Source organism: Bos javanicus, chromosome 12, assembly GCF_032452875.1.
Source record: "Bos javanicus breed banteng chromosome 12, ARS-OSU_banteng_1.0, whole genome shotgun sequence".
Classification (NCBI taxonomy): domain Eukaryota; kingdom Metazoa; phylum Chordata; class Mammalia; order Artiodactyla; family Bovidae; genus Bos; species Bos javanicus.
This window is the reverse complement of record NC_083879.1, coordinates 76,068,367-76,093,597: the sequence shown is the minus strand read 5'-3', so window position 1 is coordinate 76,093,597 and position 25,231 is coordinate 76,068,367. Positions and strand designations below refer to the sequence as shown.

Genomic DNA, 25,231 nt, shown 5'->3' with positions numbered 1-25,231 from the left:
TTGGTGATGGACAGGGAGACCTGGTGTGCTGCGATTCATGGGGTCGAAAAGAGTCGGACATGACTGAGCGACTGATCTGATCTGAAGAGTATTATATGTAAGATTATAATTATAAATAACCACCTGTACATACATACAAATCTTCCTCCCTAAATATCAGGAGAAACTAAGACCTCCCCAAATACAAAGAGCTAAAAACTCATCAGACTGCACTCTTAGAATCAGTGAACGTTATATGAATTGTATCTCTAAAAAGCTGTTCAAAAATGCGGAAAAAAAAAAAAAAGAGAACCGCATAATGAAAGCTTTTAGAAACTATGAAAACATAAAATAGGAAATAAAATAATATGACTGAATTAAAATCAGATATCTTTAAACAAGCTTAACTTGCCTGTCAAAGAAAAAAAAAGTTTTCAGTTGGTTCACAAAGAAAATCTCAACTCTATGTTGTTTGCAAGAGATACACCTAAAACTAAGTGATTCAGAAAGATTGATATAAAAGGATCTACTAAGTTTCTTTCTTAATTCCAGCTTCTTATAAATGATCCTCACTCTTTCCAACTCAACAAGCATGGTAGTCTGCTAACAAAGTGACCAGCTTTTGATGGTATTTTACAGAACGCTTTCATTTATATTGATGCTATCTCCATTAAATATGTCTGTAACTTGATGAGGCCAGCTATATTGTTACTCTTACAGAAAGGGGCTCCTAGGACTAGATCTTTTATATATTATACCCTTAATTTCCACAACATCACTCTGAATTAAGTATCATTATCTGAATTTGTTTCATTTGTGGCCAGAATGGTTAAGTAATCTGCTGATTTACACACAAAATAAGCAACAAAGCTGAGACCCCAGATCAGGTATGTCTGACCCCAGAGCTTGTCGGTTTTCCAGCGTGTTCCTAATTGTGATGTCATGAAAGGTTGGGACTGGGAGGGTATGAAGCACTTGAACAGAACCATCGACCCTTAAACACATTTTATACTTCATAAAGTGAAAAAAAAGTGGAAGTGTTAGTCTCTCAGTCATGTCCAACTCTTTGTGACCCCGTGGACTGTAGCCCACCAGGCTACATGGAAATCCTATGTCCATGGAATTCTCCAGGCAAGAATACTGGAGTGGGTTGCCATTCCCTTCTCCAGGGGATCTTCCTGACCCAGTCATCAAACCCAGGTCTCCTGCAGTGCAGGCAGATTCTTTATTGTCTGAGGCACCAGGGAAGCCCAGATGTGGGTGAACAGTAAAAGTCATGCTGATAATTTAAAGTTCTTCTTTATGTAAAATAGTGTTAAATAGCAAATAGTATGAGGGAAACTGTGGCGGGAAAAAATCAGTTTTTGTATTTTCAGTGTCACTTTTGTCCTGCTTTTTGAACAAGAGGCCCTGCATGTTCATTTTGTGCCAGGTCCAAATCCAAAAATTATGTAACTGGCCCTGAATGAAATACACACACACAAACATACACACACACACACACACACAAATATGTAAACATGACCTTTTGACAATCAGCCGTCCAGTTTGCCAATCCATTTACACTGTAAATATTTGCAGATTTGGAAAGTTCAGTAACATCTTCAACTTCAAAGAAATGCCAGTCCCCAGTTCTCATCATTTCGGCTCAATTCCGTGGTCACACAGCAGCGCGTTTTCCTTTGCCACTGGCTGGCTCTGAGGCCGTGTCCATCACCCCAGGTGTGGCAGGCCCGTCGTGTTTCACTGAGGTGGCATCTCAGTTGCTGTGTGTTGACCTTGCCCAGAAGAGGTGAGAGTCTTGAAGGCTCACCAGCACAAGTAAAAAAAAAAAGTCAGTAGGTGAGATAGGTTAATAAATGGCCTCTCCAAAAACAGGTTCTAATTCCTGGAATTTGTAGATGTTAACGTGGCTTCCCTGGTGGCTCAGCAGTAAAGAATCTGCCTGCTAATGCCGTGTCGTGGGTTTTACCCTCGGGTTGGGAAGATCCCCTGGAGAAGGGAATGGCAGCCCTCTCCAGTGTTCTTGCTTAGGAAATCCCATGAACAGAGGAGTCTGGCAGGCTATACTCCATGGCGTCCCAAAAGAGTTAGACACGACTTAGTGACAACATTTTGGAAGAACATAGTTTTTATAAAGAACATACTTTTATAAATGTATTTTATGATTAATTTTGAGATTGTGGGATTTATATAATCATTAGAAAGAACTGTGTATAATGAACCATGTAACAAAATGACACTCTCACATTACTCATTTACAATCTGGCTTCTGCCAAACTCACTTTCTTCTGTGCACTTCTGTACATGCAGTTTTCTCCCTGCCTGGCATGTCAATTTGTGCCTTAGGGAAGCTGGTTAATCTGCATTTGGGAGTGTTTTGTACTCTTGTTACTTTCATGCTGTTTACCCAGTGTTTTCTTTTTTTTTTTTTCAAGAAATAGATTTAAACAATATAGTGTGAGCAATATTTGAGGATGATAGGTCTGTATAGATATTTGAATTTCATATGAATAATAGATTTTGTATCATTTGAAATATAAAACATAAAAGAAACAGAAAAGCATATGGCCTTAAGATAATGTGATATACAAAAGTTACATTATTAGTGTTTAGAATGGTATGCTTGCCAGTTAGCTTCCTCTTCTCTTCCCTCTCCTGCCTTTTAGCAGACCTAAAATGTATATGTTAGTACAAAGGGCCTAAAGTAGCCAAAACAACTTTGAAAATGCGGAACAAAATTGGAGGACTTCAGTTCAGTTTAGTTTAGTCGCTCAGTCGTGTCTGACTCTTTTCGACCCCATGAACCGCAGCACGCCAGGCCTCCCTGTCCATCACCAACTCCTGGAGTTTACCCAAACTCATGTCCATTGAGTCAGTGATGCCATCCAACCATCTCATCCTCTTTTGTCCCCTTCTCCTCCTGACTTTGATCTTTCCCGGCAACAGGGTCTTTTCTAATGAGTCAGCTCTTTGCATCAGGTGACTGAAGTATTGGAGCTTCGGCTTCAACATCGGTCCTTCCAATGAATACTCAGGACTGATCTCCCTTAGGATGGACTGGTTGGATCTCCTTGCAGTCCAAGGGACTCTCAAGAGTCTTCTCCAACACCACAGTTCAAAAGCATCAATTCTTCTGTGCTCAGCTTTCTTTATAGTCCAATTCTCACACCCATACATGACTACTGGAAAAACCATAGCCTTGACTAGATGGACCTTTGTTGACAAAGTAATGTCTCTGTTTTTTAATATGCTATCTAGGTTGGTCATAACTTTCCTTCCAAGCAGTAAGCATCTTTCAATTTCATGGCTGCAATCACCATCTGCAGTGATTTTGGAACTCAAAAAATAAAGTCTGACACTGTTTCCACTGTTTCCCCATCTATTCGCCATGAAGTGATGAGACCGGATGCCATGATCTTAGTTTTCTGAATGTTGAGCTTTAAGCCAACTTTTTCACTCTCCTCTTTCACTTTCATCAAGAGGCTCTTTAGTTCTTCACTTTCTGCCATAAGGGTAGTGTCATCTGCATTTCTGAGGTTATTTATATTTCTCCCGGCAGTCTTGATTCCAGCTTGTGCTTCTTCCAGCCCAGCGTTTCTCACAATGTACTCTGCATATAAGTTAAATAAGCAGGGTGACAATATACAGCCTTGACGTACTCCTTTTCCTATTTGGAACCAGTCTGTTGTTCCATGTCCAGTTCTAACTGTTGCTTCCTGACCTGCATACAGGTTTCTCAAGAGGCATGTCAGGTGGTCTGGTATTCCCATCTCTTTCAGAATTTTCCACAGTTTATTGTGATCCACACAGTCAAAGGCTTTGGCATAGTCAATAAAGCAGAAATAGATGTTTTTCTGGAACTCTCTTGCTTTTTCAATGATCCAGCAGATGTTGGCAATTTGATCTCTGGCTCCTCTTCCTTTTCTAAAACCAGCTTGAACATCTGGAAGTTAACAGTTCACATATTGCTGAAGCCTGACTTGGAGAATTTTGAGCATTACTTTACTAGTGTGTGAGATGAGTGCAATTGTGCGGTAGTTTGAGCATTCTTTGGAGGACTTACACTACCAAATTTCAAAACTTATTTTCTAAAGCTACAGTAATCAAGGGAGTGTGGGATTAGCTTAAGAACAGAAACATAGACCAAGGCAAAAGAAGGGCAGGTCCAGAAACAACCCCTTACATTTATGATCCATTGATTCTTGATGAAAGCTCCACAGCAATTCAATGGAAAAAACAATGGTCTTTTTAACAGTTGGCAGGGAAACGGCAGCCCACTCCAGTGCTCTTGCCTGGAGAATCCCGTGGACAGAGGAGTCTGACAGGCTGTAGTCCTTGGGGTCGCAAAGAGTCGGACATGACTGAGCACCCACACACATTGTGACAATTGGATATCCATATGGAAAAAAAAATAAACCTCAACCTTTACCTCACACCATACAGTAACATTAACTCAAATGGATCATTGACCTTAATGTAAGAACTATAAAAAACTTACAGAAGAGTCATAATAGCAAGTTTTTGCAATCTTGGCAAAGGAAAAGGATATGAATAGCTGTGACAATGAAAGTATGATCTTTTAAAACAAAATTGATAAATTGGCTTCATCAAAATTTGAAACTTTGGCATTTCAAAAGACATTAAAAGATTTAAAAGGTATGCAGTTGACTTGGGAGAAATATTTGCAAATCATATTTCTAATAAAGGACTTATATTCAGAATATATAAAGGACTCACAACTCAATAATGTCAGAATATATAAAGGACTCACAACTCAATAATGAGACCAACACACAATTTAAAAATGGCAAAAATTCAAATAGACATTCCCCCAAAGGATATATACAAATCGCTATTAAGTGCATGAAAAAGTGCTCAATCTTACTAGTTATTAGGAAAGTGGTCATTAAAACTCCACCCGCATACCCCTAAAGTGAAACCTGCCTGTCACCCTCGTTATCAGTGATGTGTTGGCAAATATTAACAATCAGGGGAAAACAGCCCTAATGAACAGCATATGCCAGTGTCCTTGGTGTAAATGCTCCCACCATGGCTGATCCCAAGCCACCCACATGTGGTCTGAAAGTGGAATTGGGAAGAAGTGTTTGCAGTCAGCTCCTGGATCAGGGTGGAGCTCCAGGGCACCTCTGCTCCTTACACACCAGACATCACTAGCCTCTTGGTTCAGAGGAAGGCCCACTAATCCATCTGCCCAACCGCAGGGCAACTCTTGTCAGCTGCCTAGAAAGGTCCACACTTTCCTCCATTCTTTAAAGGAACAAATAATTAAAGGCTCACTAGGCATGGGAGGAAACACAGCAACTTAGAAGGGACAAGCCCTGGTTGGGTGCATGAGACTCTGGAGGAGAGCTGAGATAATTTAAGTCTGAGAAAGGGATTTTATCCTGAAATTCCCATTTGGATCCTCACAGAGACTCAAGAAGGTGCTCCATCTTTAAAAAAAAAAAAAAAACAATAAGGAGCTCTTAGAAATTAAAAATGTTTGTCACTAAATAAAATTTCAACAAATGAAAAATAAAGAAATATCCCATAATGCCAAGAGACAGACAATGTGGATAAAAGAAAAGAGAGGATAAGGACACCTGATCCTAACATCTAACGGTTTTTGAGAAAAGGAGAAGCAAGGAATGGAGAGGAGGAAATAACATAAGACATGATAGAAGAAAATCTCCCAGGGCTCGAGACACCTCCCAGTTAAAAATACTCAGGAAAATGAATGATTAAAAAAACCCACCACCTCTAGACACATTCTCATGAGAAGAGTAAAAACACAGTTTCCAAAGAGAAGCCTACAGTGAAAAAATGGGCTCTCCAGCAACCTGATACTAGAAGATAAGAGGCAATGTCTGTAATTCTGCAGAAAATTGAATTCCAACAAAGTTTATTCAAGTGCTCCCTGGTGGCTCAGATGGTAAAGATTCTGCCTGCAGTGCAGGAGAGCTGGGTTCCATCCCTGGGTCGAGGAGATCCCGTGGAGGAGGGCAAGGCAATCCACTCCAATATTCTTGCCTGGAGAATCCCCATGGACAGAGGAGCCTGGAGGGCTGTAGTCCATAGGGTCGCAAACAGCCGGACACGATTGAAGCAACTTAGCGCGCGCATGCGCGTGCACACACACACACACACACACACACACACTTATTCTAGCAGTAAGAACAAGCTAAAGGCAATTATGAAAAAGAAAAGTGATTCAACAGTTGATGTAAAGCAAATGAAAACATGCCGCAAATGGAACGATTGGTGGGGCTTAGAAAAGAAACCAACATCTGGGACATCCTCCTTGGTACAGGAGTGTAACAGTGAAACCATGGAGTAAATGTCATCAGAAAGGGTATTAATACCGGGAAAATAGAGTCTATTGTCTGGCTCTACAGCGAACATTTACAATTTTTATTTTTTTATAATTTTTTCAGCTTTTTACTTCTTTTATTTTTGGCTGTGCTGGGTATTCACTGCTGCAAGCAGGCTTTTCTTCATTGTGGTGAGTGGGGGCTACTCTCTAATTGCGGTGCGCGGTCTTCTCGTTTCGGTGGCTTCTCCTGTCGCGGAGCATGGGGCTCCAGAGCACGTGGACTCAGTAGTTGTGGTTCATAGGCTTAGTTTCCCCTGGGCATGTGGGATCTTCCCGGACCAGGGGTTAAACCTGTGTCCCCTGCGTTGGCAGGCAGATTCTTAACCACTGGACCACCAGGCAAGTCCCTTAAAGTGAATTTTTCAATGGCTGCAAGAATTTCCTTGTAAAGAGGCACCATGATCAAGTCATTCCCTTTTATTTGGTCCTTTAGGTTTGGTTTCTTGTTTGAGGCTATTTTAACAACACTGCAATAAACACTCAATAAACACTTTGGTACAGAAATATTTGTATCTCTCCAGTGAGAGGGTGGCTTGACAAGTAATCCAGGCCTGGACTAGATGCTGGATTCTACCCTAGAAGCCCCAGAATGGACCCAGCTTTGCTAACACCTTGATTTAGCCTCACCAGACCTTTTTTGGACTTCTGACCTCCAAAACTGTAATAAATGTGTATTATTCTGTGCCACTAAGCTTGAGGTAATTTGTTACAACAGCAATAGGAAACTAATACATTGCTTTAAAAAAAACTAATATTTACTTTTGCTAGTAATTTAGATTTGAGTGGTATAAAATCTGAAAGATAAATGATATGTTATAAAAATACCTGAATTTTCTAAATCTTGCCATCCATGGCATTTGAAATGATGGTATACCTTTATTAATTCTAGGAAATAAAATTGAATAATTAAATGTGAGCAACTTAGACCTGAAAGGTATATATTTATTCACAGTGAATTCCCAAGTCTCCATCATCTATACTGTTTTAGATTTATAGTAATTTACTAAAGGAGGTCATTGGATAAATGTACTTTGACAAATTCTGATATTTGCATAATTGAACATGAAGTGAATAAATGCGGCTCTTGTGTCTTGTGTCAAATGATAAACAAGTTGTAATATTATTGGTACAGAAATCAATAATGCATAAGGCATAACCATTTTTGTCTGGCAATTAGGGATGATTTCGGAAAGCGAGTTCTAATGAGGGTTTTTTGTTTTTGTTTTTAATTAAAAGACAAGAGCAGTGAAGAGAGCACACTGGAAGTTATAAGGATCTCTGCTTCCTTTTTTTATTTTGATATATGTCCCAGGGATTCTGTATAATTAATTGGAAGAAGTTTCTCCAAAATGCATTTTTCTAACACTTTCTGAAGCAGTAATATTTCAGATAAGGAAAATGAAAGTGAAAGTCGCTCAGTTGTGTCCCACTTTTTACGACCCCGTGGACTGTAGTCCATGGAATTCTCCAGGCCAGAATACTGGAGTGGGTAGCCTTTCCCTTCTCCAGGGGATCTTCCCAACCCAGGGACTGAACCCAGGTCTCCTAAATTGCAGGCGGATTCTTTACCACTGAGCTATGAGGGCAAAGCTTCCGTCTAGATGGACAGTGTTTGTAATTCCTTGTATCCCCATCACCTGAAACTGTTTCTTGTTCCTTGGTGTGTAAGGAAGGTCAACTTTATTTGAGGGTAACAGTTATAGTCTTTAATTATGTACATTGGCCTCTCAACAGATGGAGGTGAAGAATTATTTGATAGCTTTTATTTCTCACGTCCCCAAAACGTGATATAATTTTTTATATTAAGAATAATTAGGTTCTTTGGTTGGTTTCTTTCTTTTTTAAAAACACTCTTGTTTTGTATTGGGGTAGAGCCGATGAACAGTGTCATGATAGCTCCGGGTGAACAGCAAAGGGCCTCAGCCGTGCGCATACACGTATCCATTCTCCCCGGTCGGTTTCTTGCTCCGTGTGAAGGAGGACAGGGATATGTCGGTGATGACAGAGATTAGACTCTGCAGCACCCCCCCAGATAAGTGCCCCCCATTTTTCGTTTCTCTCTTCGCTGGCCTGCAGGGAACACCAGGGTAAGGTCACGTATCCTTGTCTCCCCCAGATCCCCCTTGATTTCCCATAACTTTCGGCCCAGTGACTGGTAGGCCAGGCCATGTTGTGAGGATGAAAGAGGAAACTCTGAGAGGCCGTGACTCGGGCACCTCGGCCACCCCACCCAGCGCCCTGGGGCAGCCAGTCCTGTGTGTGGGAGGCGGCCCGTGTGCTGCAGGTTCCTGAATACGGGAAAGAAACTCATGCCTCTAGAAACTTCTTCTCTCAATTTCACAACTAGAGTTTATTTTAAATAGACGGCTCCTCCCCTCTTCTGTTAAAATGCAGATATTCTGAGAAAAAAGTAGCATTTTAAGGTTTCAGGGACATTTATTTCATCATGTGGGTGAGTTACCAGATTCCTTCCTGAAAGTAGATTTTGATTCCTTTTCTGAGAGGGATTATGAAGACGTCTTAGAAACTATATATGTGTGTGTGTATACATATATATGTTACATATATAAAACATATATCTTATAAATTATATATAACATATGTGCCTGTATATATGTGTACATATGTACACACATATGCTCACACATGTATTTTTCAAATGTATACACATTGTTTTAACATGGTACAAGATTGATCCATGTCATTATAAGAATGAGCGTGAACAACAAGTATTTGTTGAGCACTTACTACACGCCAGACATTGTGCTTGTAGATGGGGACACAGACGAGCGAGAACAAGACCCCACGAGCACTCGTGGCAATGATTCAGCTCATGAACAACTACCTTCCAGCGGGGAAGAGGCTCTCTCTCCCCCACAATACACATAACACCACAGTTAGCCTCTACTTTGGAACCTTGTAAAGAAAATGAACCCAGCTGTAGAAGGCCAAGCTCCTATCTAACAGGAGAGCAAAAAGTCCCAGCGAGGGAAGGTGACTCGCCCAAGGTCACCCAGGGTGACGCCACTGGGCCCTCAGTTCAGTTCAGTTCAGTCGCTCAGTCGTGTCCGACTCTGCGACCCCATGAACCGCAGCACGCTAGGCCTCCCTGTCCATCTTTACCCAAACTCATGTCCATCAAGTCAGTGATGCCATCCAACCATCTCATCCTCTGTCGCCCCCTTCTCCTCCCGCCTTCAATCTTTCCCAGCATCAGGGTCTTTTCCAGTGAGTCAGTTCTTCGCATCAGTTCGAATCCACTCTTGAATTCATGCAAATGCATAGCTCCCTGACCCAAGAAGATGCTGAGAAAGCAGTCTGGGCTGCTGCCATTGGCCTTTCTTCCTCACTGATACTGTGACAGCCTGAGCCCACCTCTAAGCCAGCATGAGGACTTGCCGAAAGCTTGCGTGTCCCCAGCTCTCCCTTCCACCCTCTACACGTTTCTCCCTCACAGACAAGGCCCCACACCCTAAAATGTGGGTCCACCATTCCCTTGCTTTAAGAAAGAGTTTGATCAGCTATAAACGCACTTGGCTAGTCATTTAGAAGCTTTATAATGGGAGGCATGTTAAAGAAGAGGAAATCGTCTTGTTTTATTTGTATGTATTTCCCAATGAGGTGCTTCTGCAGGATGGGGTCCCAGAAGCCACATGGAGGGGACTTGGTCCAGCAGAAGTGACCTGGGCTGTGAGAGCAGACAGCTGGCTTGAAATGGTGCCATGCCATGCTGGGGAAGAGCTCCGTCATTTGTCTAGTTCCTCACTGTATCACATCCATTTCCTAATATACAGTGGGATTGCTCTGGTGGACACAGGGAGGGTTGTAAATGCTGTTTTGGGTTAACACAGAGCAGATCAGCAGGGTTGGTCTCTTCCATCCCCTGGAGTTTTGTTCTTCACTTCTACTTCTCCACCTCTAGGAAGAGCCTGCCTGGATTTCTCCCTACACTCCACAGCCTTCCGGTCAGCGTGGCCAGGGACATCGCTAAGACTCAGAAGAAGACAGAGACAGATGAACGGCTAAACAAAATGTAATGTGTACCCACAGTGGAATATTATTCAGCTTTTAAAAGGAAGGAAATTCTGACCCATGCTCCAACACGAATGGACCTTGAAGACATTACAACACATGTAAGAGGCAAGGACAAATTTTGAATGATTCCAGCTATATAAGGTATCTTGAAGAGCCAAATTCATAGAGACAGAAAGTAGCATGGTGGGTGCTGGGGAGGTGAATAGAGAATTAGTATTTCATGGGTACAGAGTTTCAGTTTGTTGTTCAGTCACTCAGTCGTGTCTGACTCTTTGCAACCCCGTAGACTGCAGCACACCAGGCTTCCCTGTCCTTCACCAGCTCCCAGAGTTTGCTCAAACTCATGTCCATTGAGCCGGTGATGCCATCCAACCATCTCACCCTCTGTCGTCCCCTTCTCCTCCTGCCCTCCATCACTCCCAGCATCAGGGTCTTTTCCAGTGAATTTCCATTTAGGAAGATGAAAAAGTTTTGGAGATGGACGATGAGGACGGTCGCACAACGGTGTATGTGTACTTAATACCACTTAATGTACGTTTAATAGTTAAGACGGTTAGTTTTGTGTATATTTTACACGATTTTTAAAAAAAGAACAGAAACTCGCCTTCCTTTTCCCTTTTAATGTTCCTTTCAGTGCTGGCAGAGTACAAAACCCCTCCTCAAGTCAGAGGAGTAAACAGAAAAAAAGATCTGGAGCTCCTAGCTGTATTACTATTTTTGGTTTTGTTATTCTTAAAGGAAGGAACTATAGAGTTCTCCAGAAGTGCTTTCCACAGCTCACAGGCCAGGTAAAAGCCACACATCTGCAGCACGCACAGACATTGAACTGACCAACCTTCCGCCCATTTTTGCAGACGTGGTGCTTACCCAGCGCAGTACTGCTTTCCGAAGTGGTGTCCCCGGACCGTCCGCCTCACCTTTAGCATGTGTTAGAAATGCAGATTCTCGGGCCCCACCCCGGTCTACTGAGTCAGCAAATCCAGGTGAGGCCGGGGACCCTGCATTTCATGAGCCCTCCTCCTTGGCTAAGATGTACGCTCAAGACAAGGCATCCCGGCCCAGATTTCCCTTCTGGAGGCCCCGGGGGCCGGGGCGGAGTCCAGGCGCGGGCCGCCGACAGGTGTCCCCGCTCTGGGGCTCAAGGGGCGCCGACCTCTGCCCCTGCCGTTCCACCTCCTCCAAGGGTGGAGCCCCGCCGCCCCGCCTGCACACCTCCAGCTGCACAGGTGCTGGGCAGGGCCTGGAAACCGAGTCACAGGAAGCAACACCTTAGCACGGATTCCTCCCACCTGGACTCCTCGCTCGCCAGTCGCAGGGAGCCTTCGGAGCCGCCAGCATGGGTAGGCGCCCAGGGCGGGCAGGGGTCCCGGGGAGCGGAGGGGAGCCCGGCGCAGGCGGGGCGCTGCGGAGGGGTTACCCCCGGGCCGGGAAGCGGCGGGGCTGCCACGCGGTCCCCACCGGCGGCTCGGGGACCTGCGCGCGCGCACGCGGAGCGGGGAAGGCTAGCACCGCGGGCGGCCATGCGCGCGCGCAGCCGGGACATCTCGGCGCCACGGGAAGCGGCCACCCGGGGCCCGCGGAGCCGGAGCCGGGGGGCGGGAGCTCGGGGGGAAGTTTTGTCCTGTCCTGGGGGCTGGGGCGGGGGAGCGCAGAGGGAGGGGGCCCCAGGTGGCAGACGTTCGTCGGAAGAACTAACGCCATAACCTTAACCTGCCCACCTGTTGGGAGTCCACGGCCTCTGTGTGCCCACCCTGTGGGTTCTGGGCTGGACGGGGTGGTGCTGGTGATGGGAGGGGTCCGCAGAACCTCAGTGGGAGAGGAGGCAGGCTCCCTTGGCACTTCCCTTGCCTCTGGCTGGCTAGATGACCCCAGAGCTGCAGAGGGAACTCTGGTCCAAGAGGCAGTGGGGCTGGGCAAGTGGGTCACACTTGGGGTTTCCAGGGGTGTCGAGCATGCGCCTCCTCCCGCGTGCAGGCGGTTAGCTGCGGCAGCCGTCAAAGCGCCGCTTGGCCCGCGGACCGGCTCCTGGGCGGGTGCTCTGGGTCTCGCTGCAGAAACACCATCCGCTTGTCACTCGGTGCAGCTTTCCTGGGAGGTGCTCTGAAATCTTTATTTTGGTTTTCAGGTCCCCATACCTAAGTAGTTTCTGTGCGGAATGGGAACTTTCCCAAAGGTAGCTGCAGGCGGGGTAGCTGTCTGCTTCCTCATTACCGGAGAATGAACACTATGTAGTCCCCAATGAACACGACTTTTAGTTTACAGATTGACCCTTAAGGGTTTGCGGGTTCTTTTGTGTGTTTTGCAACTGAGATAGGCATAGCATGTGAGAAGCAACAAAAAGTCTATGTTCGGACACCAGTTGCATCTTTGTTGCTGTTCAGTGGCTCAGTCGTGTCTGACTCTGTGACTCCGTGGACTGCAGCATGCCAGGCTTCCCTGTCCTTCACCAGCTCCTGGAGTTTGCTCAAATTCATGTCCATGAAGTAGATGATGCCATCCAACCATCTCATCCTCTGTTGCCCCTTTCTTCTTGCCCTCAATCTTTCCAGCATCAGGGTCTTTTTCCAGTGAGTCAGCTCCTCACATCAGGTGGCCAGAGTTGTGTATTTACTCAGGTCCTAAGTTTTCGATATCTGGGTCTAGCTAATAAATGAAACGAATAATTATGAAATGTCTTTTAACTTAAAAAACAGCAGTGACTTCCCGTCTTAAGAGCAGATCTCTGTGACTGAGATGATGCCAGGATTGTTTCAGCTCTGCTCATGACTGCAGGGGGACACGTGGTGAATATAGCAGGAGGGAAAGAAGTGAGGAAAAGTTCTTAGGGAAACATTTTTATTGAAAAAGGTAAGATGGGAGATTTTTTTGGCTAGGGAGGCCACACAGTGGCTGTGGCAACTATTCAACTCCACCCTTGGAATTTGAAATATGAAACAAATGGGCAAATCTGTGTTCCAGTAAAATGTTATTGATGGGCATGGAAATGTACATTTTATATAGCTTGCAGGTGTCACGAAATAGTCTTTAAGTGTGTTCTTCAATCCTTTTAAAATATAGACATCATTCTTAGCTTGCAAGCCTTACAGAAAAGGGCAGAGGGCTGGATTTGGCACCAGGCCATAGCTGCTTGCTGACCTTTGCTTCAGGGAATGTGTGAGATTTTGAGTCGAGGTGCAGAGGAGGCCAGGGCCGACCTTCCTTGACTGGGGAGCCCCCTCTGAGGGCTTTGGAGGGCTTGGGATGCCTTTGCTGAGAATCTCAATATTCAGTGTTTCTCCTCGTAACCCCACCCCAGCCCCTGGCCAAGAGCTTAGCAAAGATTTATGCTGAAGTTGTTCTCACGAATTCCTTCCCTCGCTCTGGTTCTAGAAAACCTTAGATCCTGCTTCTGTCATGTGCCCCACGTGGGACTCTGGAAATGGAAGTTGAGGGGCTTCGGGTTCTAGGAGGCAAGTTCCCCTGACACCCAGGCCAGGGCCTCCGGGCCAACTTGAGCAGTTCATTCACTTTGTTATCACACCCTGCCCCAGCCCTTGGCTTCCTGCTGGCCTCGTGCGTCCTTCGGAAGAGTTTTTCATGCCAGTTTCCTGCCTGAGTATACGAGGTGGGACAGCCTGGAAGGTCCCTCAACCCTGGGCATTTACAAGTCCTTCCACATTCTCTCCTCTTTCTAGAAGCTCTCGGGTAGACCTGTGAACAGAGCCAAAGGGCCAGGGAGGCTGGCATTGCTGCTGTCGGTTGGAAGCCGGGGCAGGGGGGTGGGGGGATCCCACACCAGAGGGGGCTGAGAGCATCTGAACCTCAGGAGAACCTCTTCCTCCCCGGAGTAAGAAAACTTCTGACGTTGGGCCCTTTTAGGCTGACATAACAGCAGCACACTCCAGCCTTCTTGCCTGGAGAATCCCATGGACAGAGGAGCCCGGCGGGCTACAGTCCACTGGGTTGCAAAGAGATGGTCACGACTGAAGTGACTGAGCACACACGCTCTAAGGCAGTGGTTTTTAGACTTCAGCCTGCATCAGGATCACTTGAGCTAGAGCTTATCCTAACAGGTGGCCAGCCCCAGCTCTAACATGTCTATATCAGTGGGTCGGGGCAGGATTCAAGGATTTACAGGTTCCCAGATGCTGCTGCTCCTGCCAGTGCCCAGGACCACACTTTGAGAATCACCACCCTAAGTGACTAAACGACAGCTTTCTTTCCTTGACCCTCGCCCACGTCCCCACGTTACTACTATGCCCCCAGAACGAGACTGTGGCAAGATCGAGTGCAGCCTGGGCCCTGGGCTGTCCTTGGTGACCAAACTTGGGACACGTTAGTAGCTAGAATCAGAAACTGAGCTCGCGAAGGGAGCCAGCTAAGGCTGGCACGGGTCGACCTGAATCACCTATTTATGCAGGTGTTTTGGTTTTGTGCTTTTACCACATAAGGGTACAAAACTGTCCAGCCCTGAAGAAACTCATATCCTCGGGGGCAGAAGCACAAGCCCATGAACAACATTTTCCCACACCGATTTACAGCTGAGGGGAATAAATTATTATGAGACCAGTGAAAGCAGTCACATACGGTGTCTTGTTAAGGTTGGAGAATTTGCCATCTTCATGATAAATTTTTGCATAGCCCTTCACATCCCCACAAAATGTCCTGAGTGGAATTATTCTAGTTTTGGTTTACTCAGATTTCTGATCAATAATGTTCCCACTGCCCTTTGAGTTACTGAAGGACAGAGACACCTTGGAGGATTGTTCCAGGGGCTGGTTGAACCACCAGGCTTGTTTCCAGGGAGCCGTCTGTTCCGATGAATGGAACCACAGTGCAGGGACTGCCAGCCAGCTCTGTTCCCACTTCTCTGGGCCATGGCTGCTTTTGGGCACAACTCTCCACACATCTCGGCTCCATCCCTGGCAGGAGAGAAAGTAGGCGGGCGTCCCAGGTGAGCTGAGAGGGAAACAAAAACAAGGGTGGACTCGGCACATTCCTCCTTCCTCCATGATGGTGGTGAAAGAAGGAGGCAGTATTATCAGAAGATGAATGCGAACCATTGGCTCATAGCCCTGGGATTGCAACATCAAGAAGCAGGGAATTGCTGGTTTCGGAACTTTGTCCCCTGGTTTCAGAGGCCAGAAATGTATCCCTGAGGAAACAGCGCAGTGGGGTCACCCCGTGGGGTCGATGTAAACAGGGCTGGCAGCCCAGACCCGGTCCAGGTGCAGCTCCTGTCAGCATGCAGGATGGGGATGCAGGACCGTCTCAGCAGGTGGAAGGTGCTACAGCCAAGACAAGGGATGCAACTGTCCACAGACTCTCCTGAGGAAGGAGGAAGTTCTAGTCCTTCCGAGATTGGAGACCAGCCAGCACCTCCCCCTGGACTGCTGTCAGTCTGCATTTCCAAGTCGCCTGCATTTCATGGAGATGTGTGACCCTAAAGCTGTGCCCATCAGGAAGGTTTGGTTCAAGGACCAGACGTAAGACCAGAAAATTCCCAAACCATAAGAAGACCCATTAAAAGTGCTTGGACTCAGCATTTCAAACTCTCTGCAGGGTTTTCGTGTAAGCTGTATTAGGACATGTCGGGAGGGACGACTGAGATGTTCTTAGAGGAACAAACGTTTTCCTCATTTAGTCCAAACACGTAAGTTCCATGATGTATTCATTCCCTTAGGCTGCTGTAACAAAAGTATCACAAACCAGGTTGTTTAAAATGGCAGAAATTTATTGTCTCGCATTTCTGGAGGCTAGAAGAAACCCAGGTGTCAGCAGGGCACGCTCTCTGAAGGCCATAGGGGAGGATCTATTCTCTGCCTTTCCTCTTGGCTTCTGGTGTTCTCAGCCAGCCTGGCATGCCTTGGCTGGTGGATACTGCTCTCCCGTCTCTGCTTCCATCATCACATGGCCATTGTCTTCCCTCTGTGTGCACGCGGCTGTCTTCTTATCAGGACACCGGTCGTATGGGATCGGAACCCATCCTACTCCAGGATGACCTTGTCTCAAGTCTTCACGTCAGCAACAACCCCATTTCCAAATAAGATCACCTTCTAAGGTTATGGAAAGGACTGTAGTTTTGGGAGAACACTGTTTAACCCTATATGTGGTACTAGAAGCAAACTTCCCTGGTGGCTCAGACAGTAAAGAATCTGCCTGCAATGAGGGGGACGATCCCTGGGTTGTTAAGATCCCCTGGAAAAGGAAATGGCAACCCACTCTAGTATTCTTGCCTGGGATGTCCCATGGACAGAGGAGCCTGGTGGGCTACAGTCCATAGGATCGCAGAGTCGGACATGACTGAGTGACTAACACTTACTTAAAAACGTAAATGGTACTAGAAAACATTCTCTCTGAAATAAGTGTATTATTTATCAATAACTTTAGTTAGGAAATATTCATAGTGTGCATAGATCGCTCCATTGTGGCCGGCATCCTCAATTTAGGTGCTACATTTAGTAACTAGTGTCTTCCCCAGCAAGACAGATGGGTTTTTCCAGTCATAGCTCTAATCCATCCCAAACTACAGTCTAGTTAATAACAGAACTGGTCTGTAAACACACCCCCGAGTACGTAATAGTAGGTGAATCAGAAATGTTCACAGTGATGTCATAGACATGGGTGATTTACCTCGTTAATTCTAAAAGTAATGTCCAGACTCTGTTGATGCTGTGTTCTGGATAAGTGGATAAAGTTTCCAGGCAATCTTTAACTATGAATACTGTTTAGCTTTTTGTTTATTTATATATATATATATATATATATATATTTCTCTCTTCTGTGCGTGTTCATTCTAAAATCATAAGACGGAAAAAAGTAAGTCACCTAACACTTCTGTGGAGAGCTGTTAGGTAATATCTGATAAAATTTAAAATACACGCAATGTTTTATCAGCATTCTACTTCTAGAAATTTCTTACGGATATTCTCATGTATTCTCATGACAGGATGGAGCCATGTTCAACCTAAATATCAACAGAAGGAAAGCATTTGCATTCTGTACCTAGTTTTGCAGCCTAACTTCACACTTACCATGATCAGGAAGCAGTTTTTCTAGTCATGACTTAACATCTTAGAGCAAAAAGTCTTTATGTCTAAAATTGCAGGTCTTTAACTTATTTTTAATCGCTTCCAAAGAAACTCCCCCAAAGACCAGAGGACAGGTTTTAGTGTTTTGTTTTGTTTTAGTTTAGTGACACTTGCATGCCCCAGGCATTGTTTTCTCCTGTGAGGATATTCACCGGGTCAGGGCCAACGGTAACGCGCTTGCCTGTTGGGTGCGCGTGACTCGCCGTGGTGGTGGCGTCCAGAGGCCGGGAGCCCCTCCTCTCCCATTCTCTCCTGTTCCCTTTTACAGCAGCTCTGAGGCATGGTCTGTCTTTACCCTGAGAATATATTTGTTTATTCACTGTCAGCTGTCATAGCATTTAGAGTCAGCTTCACTCTTAAGTTCAGAATACAGAGTGTTCCTTTTTTTTTTCCTTTAAAATTTGCCAGCCTCCATTTTATTATTATTATTTTTTTTGGCCACTTGGCATGTGGGATGTTAGTGCCCCAACCAGGGATTGAGCCCGCACCTCCTGTGTTGAAAAGGCAGCATCTTAACAACTGAAACACCAGGGAAATCCCCACAGGGTTTCCGTGTAGAATATAAGAATGTCCAGGTGTAAAAAGCTTTTGCACAGCCAAGGAAACTATAAGCAAGGTGAAAAGACAACCCTCAGAATGGGAGAAAATAATAGCAAATGAAACAACTGACAAAGGATTAATTTCCAAAATATACAAGCAGCTCATACAACTTAATACCAGAAAAACAAACAACACAATCAAAAAGTGGGAACAAGACCTAAACAGACATTTCTCCAAAGAAGACATACAGATGGCTAACAAACACATGAAAAGATGCTCAACATCACTCATTATTAGAGAAATGCAAACCAAAACTACAATGAGCTATCACTGCATACCAGTCAGAATGGCCATCATCAAAAGGTCTACAAACAATAAATGCTGGAGAGGGTGGGAAGAAAAGGGAACCCTCCTGCATTGTTGGCGGGAATGTAAATTGATACAGCCACTATGGAAGACCGTATGGAGATTCCTTACAAAACTAGGAATAAAACCACCATGTGACCCAGCAATCCCACTCCTAGGCACATACCCTGAGGAAACCAAAATTGAAAGAGACACATATATCCCATTGTTCATTGCAGAACTATTTACAATAGCTAGACCATGGAAGCAACCTAGATGTCCATGGACAGATGAATGGATAAGGAAGTTGTGGTGCATATACACAATGGAATATTACTCAGCCATAAAAAGGAACTCATTTGAGTCAGTTCTAATGAGGTGGATGGACCTAGAACCTATTATACAGAGTGAAGTGAGTCAGAAAGAGAAAGATAAATATCATATTCTAACTCATATATACGGAATCTAGAAAAATGGTGCTGAAGAACTTATTTACAGGGCAACAGTGGAGAAACAGACATAGAGAACAGACTTATGGACACGGGGAGAGGGGAGGAGAGGGTGAGATGTATGGAGGGAGTAACATGGAAACTTATGTTGCTATACATAAAATAGCCAATGGGAATTTGCATTATGTCTCAGGGAACTCAAACAGGGGCTCTGTATCAACCTAGAGGGCTGTGATGGAGAGGGAGATGGGAGGGAGGTTCAAGAGGGAGGGGCCATATGTAAACCTGTGGCTGATTCATGTTGAGGTTTGACAGAAAACAGCAAAATTCTGTAAAGCAATTATCCTTCAATAAAAAATTAATTAAAAGAAAAAAAAAAGAATGTCCAGGTACAGGTACAGGAAATCCCTGGAGAGCAAGGATGGTTTTCGTAACCCCCAGTAAACTCGTCCCCTGAGTCACTGATCAGCCTCCGCCTGAGGCAGAACTTAGGCCCGTCCCTGGAACTTTCTGTTTTGCGTAAGAGCTTACTAGGTACTAACTCTGGCTGCCCTCTCCCTGCAGTAGAAGAATACACTGTCTCTGAGCACGTCCCGGGGGCTTAGATCTGGGGCGCCCAGAGCTGATTTCTTTCTGAGGGAGAATGGGAATGGCCGTCAGTAATTCAGACCTGTGGTTATGGAAACAAGATGCTGAAAGCTGCAGGTGATTTATAAAACCATCAGAGGCAGCCGTTATGGGCCTCTTATGCCTGTGATTTTAGACAGTTCTTTATAGAAATCTTTTTTTAAAAAAGTATTACTAGGAGGTTGGGATTCCCCAGTGGCTCAGATGGTAAAGAATCCACTTGCAATGCAGGAGACCTGGGTTCGATCCTCAGTTGGGAAGATCCCCTGGAAGAGGGCATGGCAACCCACTCCAATATTCTTGCCTGGAGAATCCCATGGACAGAGGAGTCTGGTGGGCTACAGTTCATGGGGTCACAGAGTCAGACACAACTGAGGGACCAAGCCCAGGAGTGGGCCTACAAATGCTGTTTGGGGTTTGTGTCCCCACCCCACCCCCTGCCTCCCCGTGGTCCATATACTGAGGTCCTAACTCCCAGTACCTCAGAATGTGACCTTACATAGAAACAGTCATTGCAGATGGAGTCAGTCCAGGTGAGGTCACCCTGTAGGAGGTAGCCCCAGTCCACTGTGACTGGTGTGCTTAGAAAGAGGGGGACCCAGACACAGCAGCGGGGAGAGGACCAGGTGAAGATGAAGGCAGCGATCTAGTGATGCTAAAACAAGCCAGAAACCATCAGGGCTGGCCAGCAACCCACCAGAAGCTGGGGGACAGGTCCCTCACAGACTCGCCCTTCACAGCCTTGGCAGGAACCAGCTCCACCTTGCAGCCAGAACTGCGAGATGATAACATTTCCGTTGCTCTAAGCTGCTCTGTTCGCGAAATGAACAGAAGTGCCCCCTAGGGACATTAATTAAGGACTGCCAGCCTCAGCCCTGACCAGGGGACCCCCCCAGTTCAGGGAAGGCGGAGACAGCTTCAAGATTCATGTAGGAACAGGCCCAGCCGCTGGTTGGCAAAAGCTGCCCTGAGGTAGCTCACTGCATCCACACACAGGAAGGAAGACGGGCCCCCTGCCTCCCGGTACCCAGCAAAAGGGCGACGCTGAAGTAGCAGACTGATGACAGCAGCGTGGTCGTGAGGGGCCCTGTGGCCGAGGAGCCAGTGCCTGGCTGCAGCCAGATGGCTTCGTATGGCTTCGTATGCCATGTCAGTCTGCTTGGGGGTGGAGAAGGGCCACTGGACAGAGAGCCCCATGCCTTTCCAGTTGGGTGACAAGGTCACCAGCACCCAAGATGTCTGGTCCCTGCCCTGGGATCGTGGCCAGAGTCGCTTCATAAAACCTCCACCGTCCCATTGGCGCTGGTTTCCCCGCTTTCCTCAAGCAGCTCCAGGTTGTTAGAGTTTAGTGGACATTCCCGATTCTCAAAGGCCTGATAACACTTTTGCTTTTCTCAGCGGTGCTGGCAGGACAGCCAGGAACTTGATTAAATGGCTTTCAGGAAGCCACACATCAGCGTGTTGGATGTCTGGTGGTGGTGGTTTAGTCTCTCAGTCATGTATGACTCTTTGCAGCCCCCCCAGGCTCCTCTGTCCATGAGGATTCTCCAGGCAAGAATACAGGAGTGGGTTGCCATTCCCTTCTCCAGGGGATCTTCCCGACCCAGGGGTCAAACCCGGGTCTCCTGAACTGCAGGTGGTTTATATGGCTGTTTGTCAATGTAGCAGGGGAAGAAGGTTCTCTCAGTGGGGATGAAGGGAGTTGTGGAAAAGAGGCTATTTCTGTAAAAACAAGTCCAGACCGGCAGGGCCAGTGCCCCCAGGGGTACAGGCTGTGCCCTGCCCAGAGGCCCCTGAGCAGGCCCAGGCTGGAAGGCAGTGCCTGGGGCCACTGAGCCATCTGCACTCTTGAGCTGTGCCCCTGGGCGAGATCCGGCCAGAAAGATCACAATTTTCCAAAGTGAACAAAATTGCCGTGTGAACAAGCAGGGACCCTGAGGTGGGGGAAGTTGGCAAGACATTCCAGGAAGGAAAAAAAACTAATCAGGTCAGGAAGAGCTCCTCCGGAAAACAAGGGCCTCCGGTGATAGACGCAGGCTGTCTGCTCTGAAACGAGCCTGACTCTGGGGGCAGAAGCCCACTGAAGGAAGGGAAAGCCCTTTGGCTTCTTGATCAAAGTTGATAGATTTGGGGGGAAAAAAATTAAAGCCAGCGTGCCTCTTCCCCTGTGCTTCCGCCACCAAGCCTCAGTTCAGTTCAGTCTCTCAGTCGTGTCCAACTCTTTGCGACCCCATGGGCTGCAGCACACCAGGTCTCCCTGTCCATCACCAACTCCCGGAGTCTACTCAAACTCATGTCCATCGAGTTAGTGATGCCATCCAACCATCTCATCCTCTGTCGTCGCCAGCTGCAATTACACCTGATGTATCTCTTGCCAGGCTCTTTTTTAAGTCACCGATGCTGTATTTTCTCAAAAAAAAAAAAAAAAAGGAGGGGGCAATCACATGATACGTGAGGCTCTGAAACTCTTTTCAGAAGTCAGAACAGCTCGCTGTGTCCGGGGTGGTTGTAAAGAGACTAAAAGGATCTAAGGGAGGAGAGAAGGGTGGGAAGGGGAGGCGCTCACTGCCCTAATGCTGCGGGGAGCCATGCAGGAGCCAGGAGAGGGGAGAGGTAGGAGGCCTGGCTCTACTGCTGGGGTGAAGGGCGATGGAAGTCAGGTCCCCAGCAGAGGCCGGGCCGTGCAGGAGGCAGAGCCTGAGAGGTTAGAGGGACGTCCTGAGAGCCTCCACCCTGGACACTCAGGTCAGTGGGGTGGACAGGAGATGGGGAAGGCGAGGCAAAGCATCTGCTTGGCACCGTCGTCCTGGTAAATAGAGGACGAAGCTTAGAAACAGGGAATGAAGAGCCAAGGCCAGACTCACATCATAGGAGCTGATCACCCGGATGGGAGCGCAGCCTAGTGCCCGATGGCGGGCCAGTCCCCTCCTGCGATGCTGGGCAATGAGTGAGTGGCCTCCAAACTGTATCCCGAGAGGGCTTGCTACTGTGAAGGCAGCCGGCTCCACCCTCGGAGTTTCTGATTCCACGTGTCTGCAATGTACCCAAGAAGTTGCATTTCCATTGAATTCCCAGGAGCTGCTGGTGGTGGTGGTGGTCTAGGGCCCACCCTTGGAGAACTGCTGCACTGGAGAGCTTTTAAATGTTCCTTTAACCCCTGCAGCCACTCACGTGGTCACGCACTATTCTGCTACCCGTTTGAGAGCAGCTTGATTGAAAGTCCATGCTTGCCAGTGGCTTATATGAGAAGTCTGACTTTCCTCTGTCCACAACTTCCTCATCCCACGACCTAATTCCCCCCAGTGACATCATAAGGACCTTCTGATTTGATCAATGAGAGCACCCCTGGAGGGGACGGCCTCTTTCTTCAAGGGCCACCTCTGTCCCCTGCCAGGACTCCCATGGCAAACTCTTATCCATATTTTCAAGTCAGTCCGTGCCAAACATCCACCCACCCACACTACCCAGATGTTTTCCTGGGATGCAATTAATAACAAACTTCATTAATGTAGGTTCAATCTTATCAACCAACTGGCAAAGAAAGTGTTAGCACTTCTAGATGAAGGAATGGAGAATCCAGTGGTTGAGTGCTTTGACCAGATCCTCATGGCTGGGAGGAACATCTCCAAGCTGATTTCAAAGCCCCATGTCCTTCCACCAACTGGCTGCAGAGCCAACGTTGTAAGAGGAGTTGTCACCTCAGCTCCAAAGCTGCCTCTGCCAGAAGTGAGGCTAAGTGTGCTCCAGCAGGACCATTGTGTTCGCTGGGGTCTTATGTGACTGATTTGGGGAGGCATAAGGCAATGGCACCCCACTCCCGTACTCTTGCCTGGAAAATCCCATGGGCAAAGGAGCCTGGAGGCTGCAGTCCATGGGGTCGCTAAGAATCGGACATGACTAAGCTACTTCACTTTCACTTTTCACTTTCATGCATTGGAGAAGGAAATGGCAACCCACTCCAGTGTTCTTGCCTGGAGAATCCCAGGGACGGGGGAGCCTGGTGGGCTGCCGTCTATGGGGTCGCACAGAGTCGGACACAACTGAAGCGACTTAGCAGCAGCAGCAGCATACACAGCCTACAAGAGCCATCATCAAGGAAACTCATTTTACTCTTGGTTTACAGAACCAATTTCAGACACCCTCATTGCTAACAGCAGTCCTGTAAGGCAGCAACCCCACTTTAGAGACAGGTAATGAAGAGTCAGTAACCTGCAGAAGCAGGGTGACAATACACAACCTTGAATTGATGCTTTTGAACTGTGGTGTTGGAGAAGACTCTTGAGAGTCCCTTGGACAGCAAGGAGATCCAACCAGTCCATCCTAAAGAAAGTAAGTCCTGAATATTCATTGGAAGGACTGATGCTACAGCTGAAACTCCAATACTTTGGCCACCTGATGTGAAGAACTGACTCATTTGAAAAGACCTTGATGCTGGGAAAGATTGAAGGCAGGAGAAGGGGATGACAGAGAATGAGATGGTTGGATGGCATCACTGACTCAATGGACATGAGTTTGAGTAAACTCCAGGAGTTGGTGATGGACAGGGAGGCCTGGCATGCTGCAGTCCATGGGATTGCAAAGAGTCGGACATGACTGAGCAACTGAATTGAACCTGCAGAATCTAGCTGAGCAATTAATTACAGATTCTGCCAAATTCCAAAAAGAAGGCAGGTGCCACGTACAGACTCCTAAGCCTCAGATAGAAAATGTTGCTTAAGGGAAAAAAAAAATGATAAAAAGGAAATTTCGCCAACAAATAAAACTTGGTAGGAAGTTTGAGTCTTTAGATCTATGTAAATAGTGATGAAAGCCGGGTCTCCTGCATTGCAGGCAGATTCTTTACCATCTGAGCCACCAGGGAAGCCCCCAAAGTGAAAGTGTTAGTCACTCAGTTGTGTCTGATTCTCTGCAAGTCACCAGGCTCCTCTGTCCATGGGATTCTCCAGGCAAGAAGACTGGGGTGGGTAGCCATTCCCTTCTCCAGGAGATCTTCCCAACCCAGTTCTCCTGCATTGCAGGCAGGCAGATATTTTACCATCTGAGCCACCAGGGAAGCCCATGTAAACAGTGATGAGACCTACATCTACAGAGCTTGAGACAAACACATGTGTATGAGTTTCTTATGGCTGCTGTAACAAATCGTCACAAACTTAGTGGCTTAAACAACACAAATTTATTGTCTTAGAGCTCGGGAGGTCAAGAGCTCTAAGACAATAAATTTGTGTTCTTTTAAGCCACTAAGTTGGGAGGTCAGAAGTCTGACATGGGGTAAAATCAAGGTATGGGCAGGCCTCTTCTCTGTCTCCTTGTCCTTTCAGCTTCTAGAGGTCACCACTTTCCTTGGCTTGTGGTGGCCTTCCAGCAGTTGGCCGTCATCCCGACCTCTGCTTCTGTCTTCATATCTCCTCCTTTGACTCCTTTAAAAACCCTTTTGATTACACTGGAGCTCTCAGATGATCCCAGATAAATGCCTGCCCTCAAGGTCTTTGGCTGAATCACTCCTGCCAGGTCCCTTTTGCTGTGGCAGGAAACACATCTATATGACCCTGGGGATCAGGAATGTGGACATCTTTGTGGGACCAAAGTTCTGCCTCCCATACCATGCGACTTCAGAAATGTCATCCTCAATGAATCACGCAGTGCTTAATTTTTCCCTTGATTTCCCTCTCAGTGATGAGAGGGAACACTTTCCTCTGCCTGCAGGAGCAAGGTTCTCTATCCCGCAAAGATGCCTCATCCCCTCCTTTCCCAAGTCCACATCCTAGAAAAGCATCCTTTACACCCATCCTGTTAACGAAGAGTTACTAGTA

General features: G+C 46.6%; 2 protein-coding genes across 10 annotated transcripts in view; both read left to right on the top strand.

Annotated features, from left to right (window-relative positions):
- Positions 1-10,361, top strand: part of DOCK9 (dedicator of cytokinesis 9) — a 324,937-nt gene extending 314,576 nt beyond the window's left edge. For all 9 annotated transcript variants that reach the window (XM_061435266.1, XM_061435276.1, XM_061435256.1 and 6 more), the window contains one exon: positions 10,278-10,361. The gene's annotated coding sequence lies outside the window, so the exon portion shown is untranslated. The remainder of the gene's footprint in view (positions 1-10,277) is intronic.
- A 1,195-nt stretch (positions 10,362-11,556) lies between these two features.
- Positions 11,557-25,231, top strand: part of SLC15A1 (solute carrier family 15 member 1) — a 46,758-nt gene continuing 33,083 nt past the window's right edge. The window contains exon 1 of the mRNA XM_061435277.1: positions 11,557-11,730. Within this exon, the coding sequence (XP_061291261.1) occupies positions 11,727-11,730 (4 nt within the window). The 5' untranslated portion in view covers positions 11,557-11,726. The remainder of the gene's footprint in view (positions 11,731-25,231) is intronic.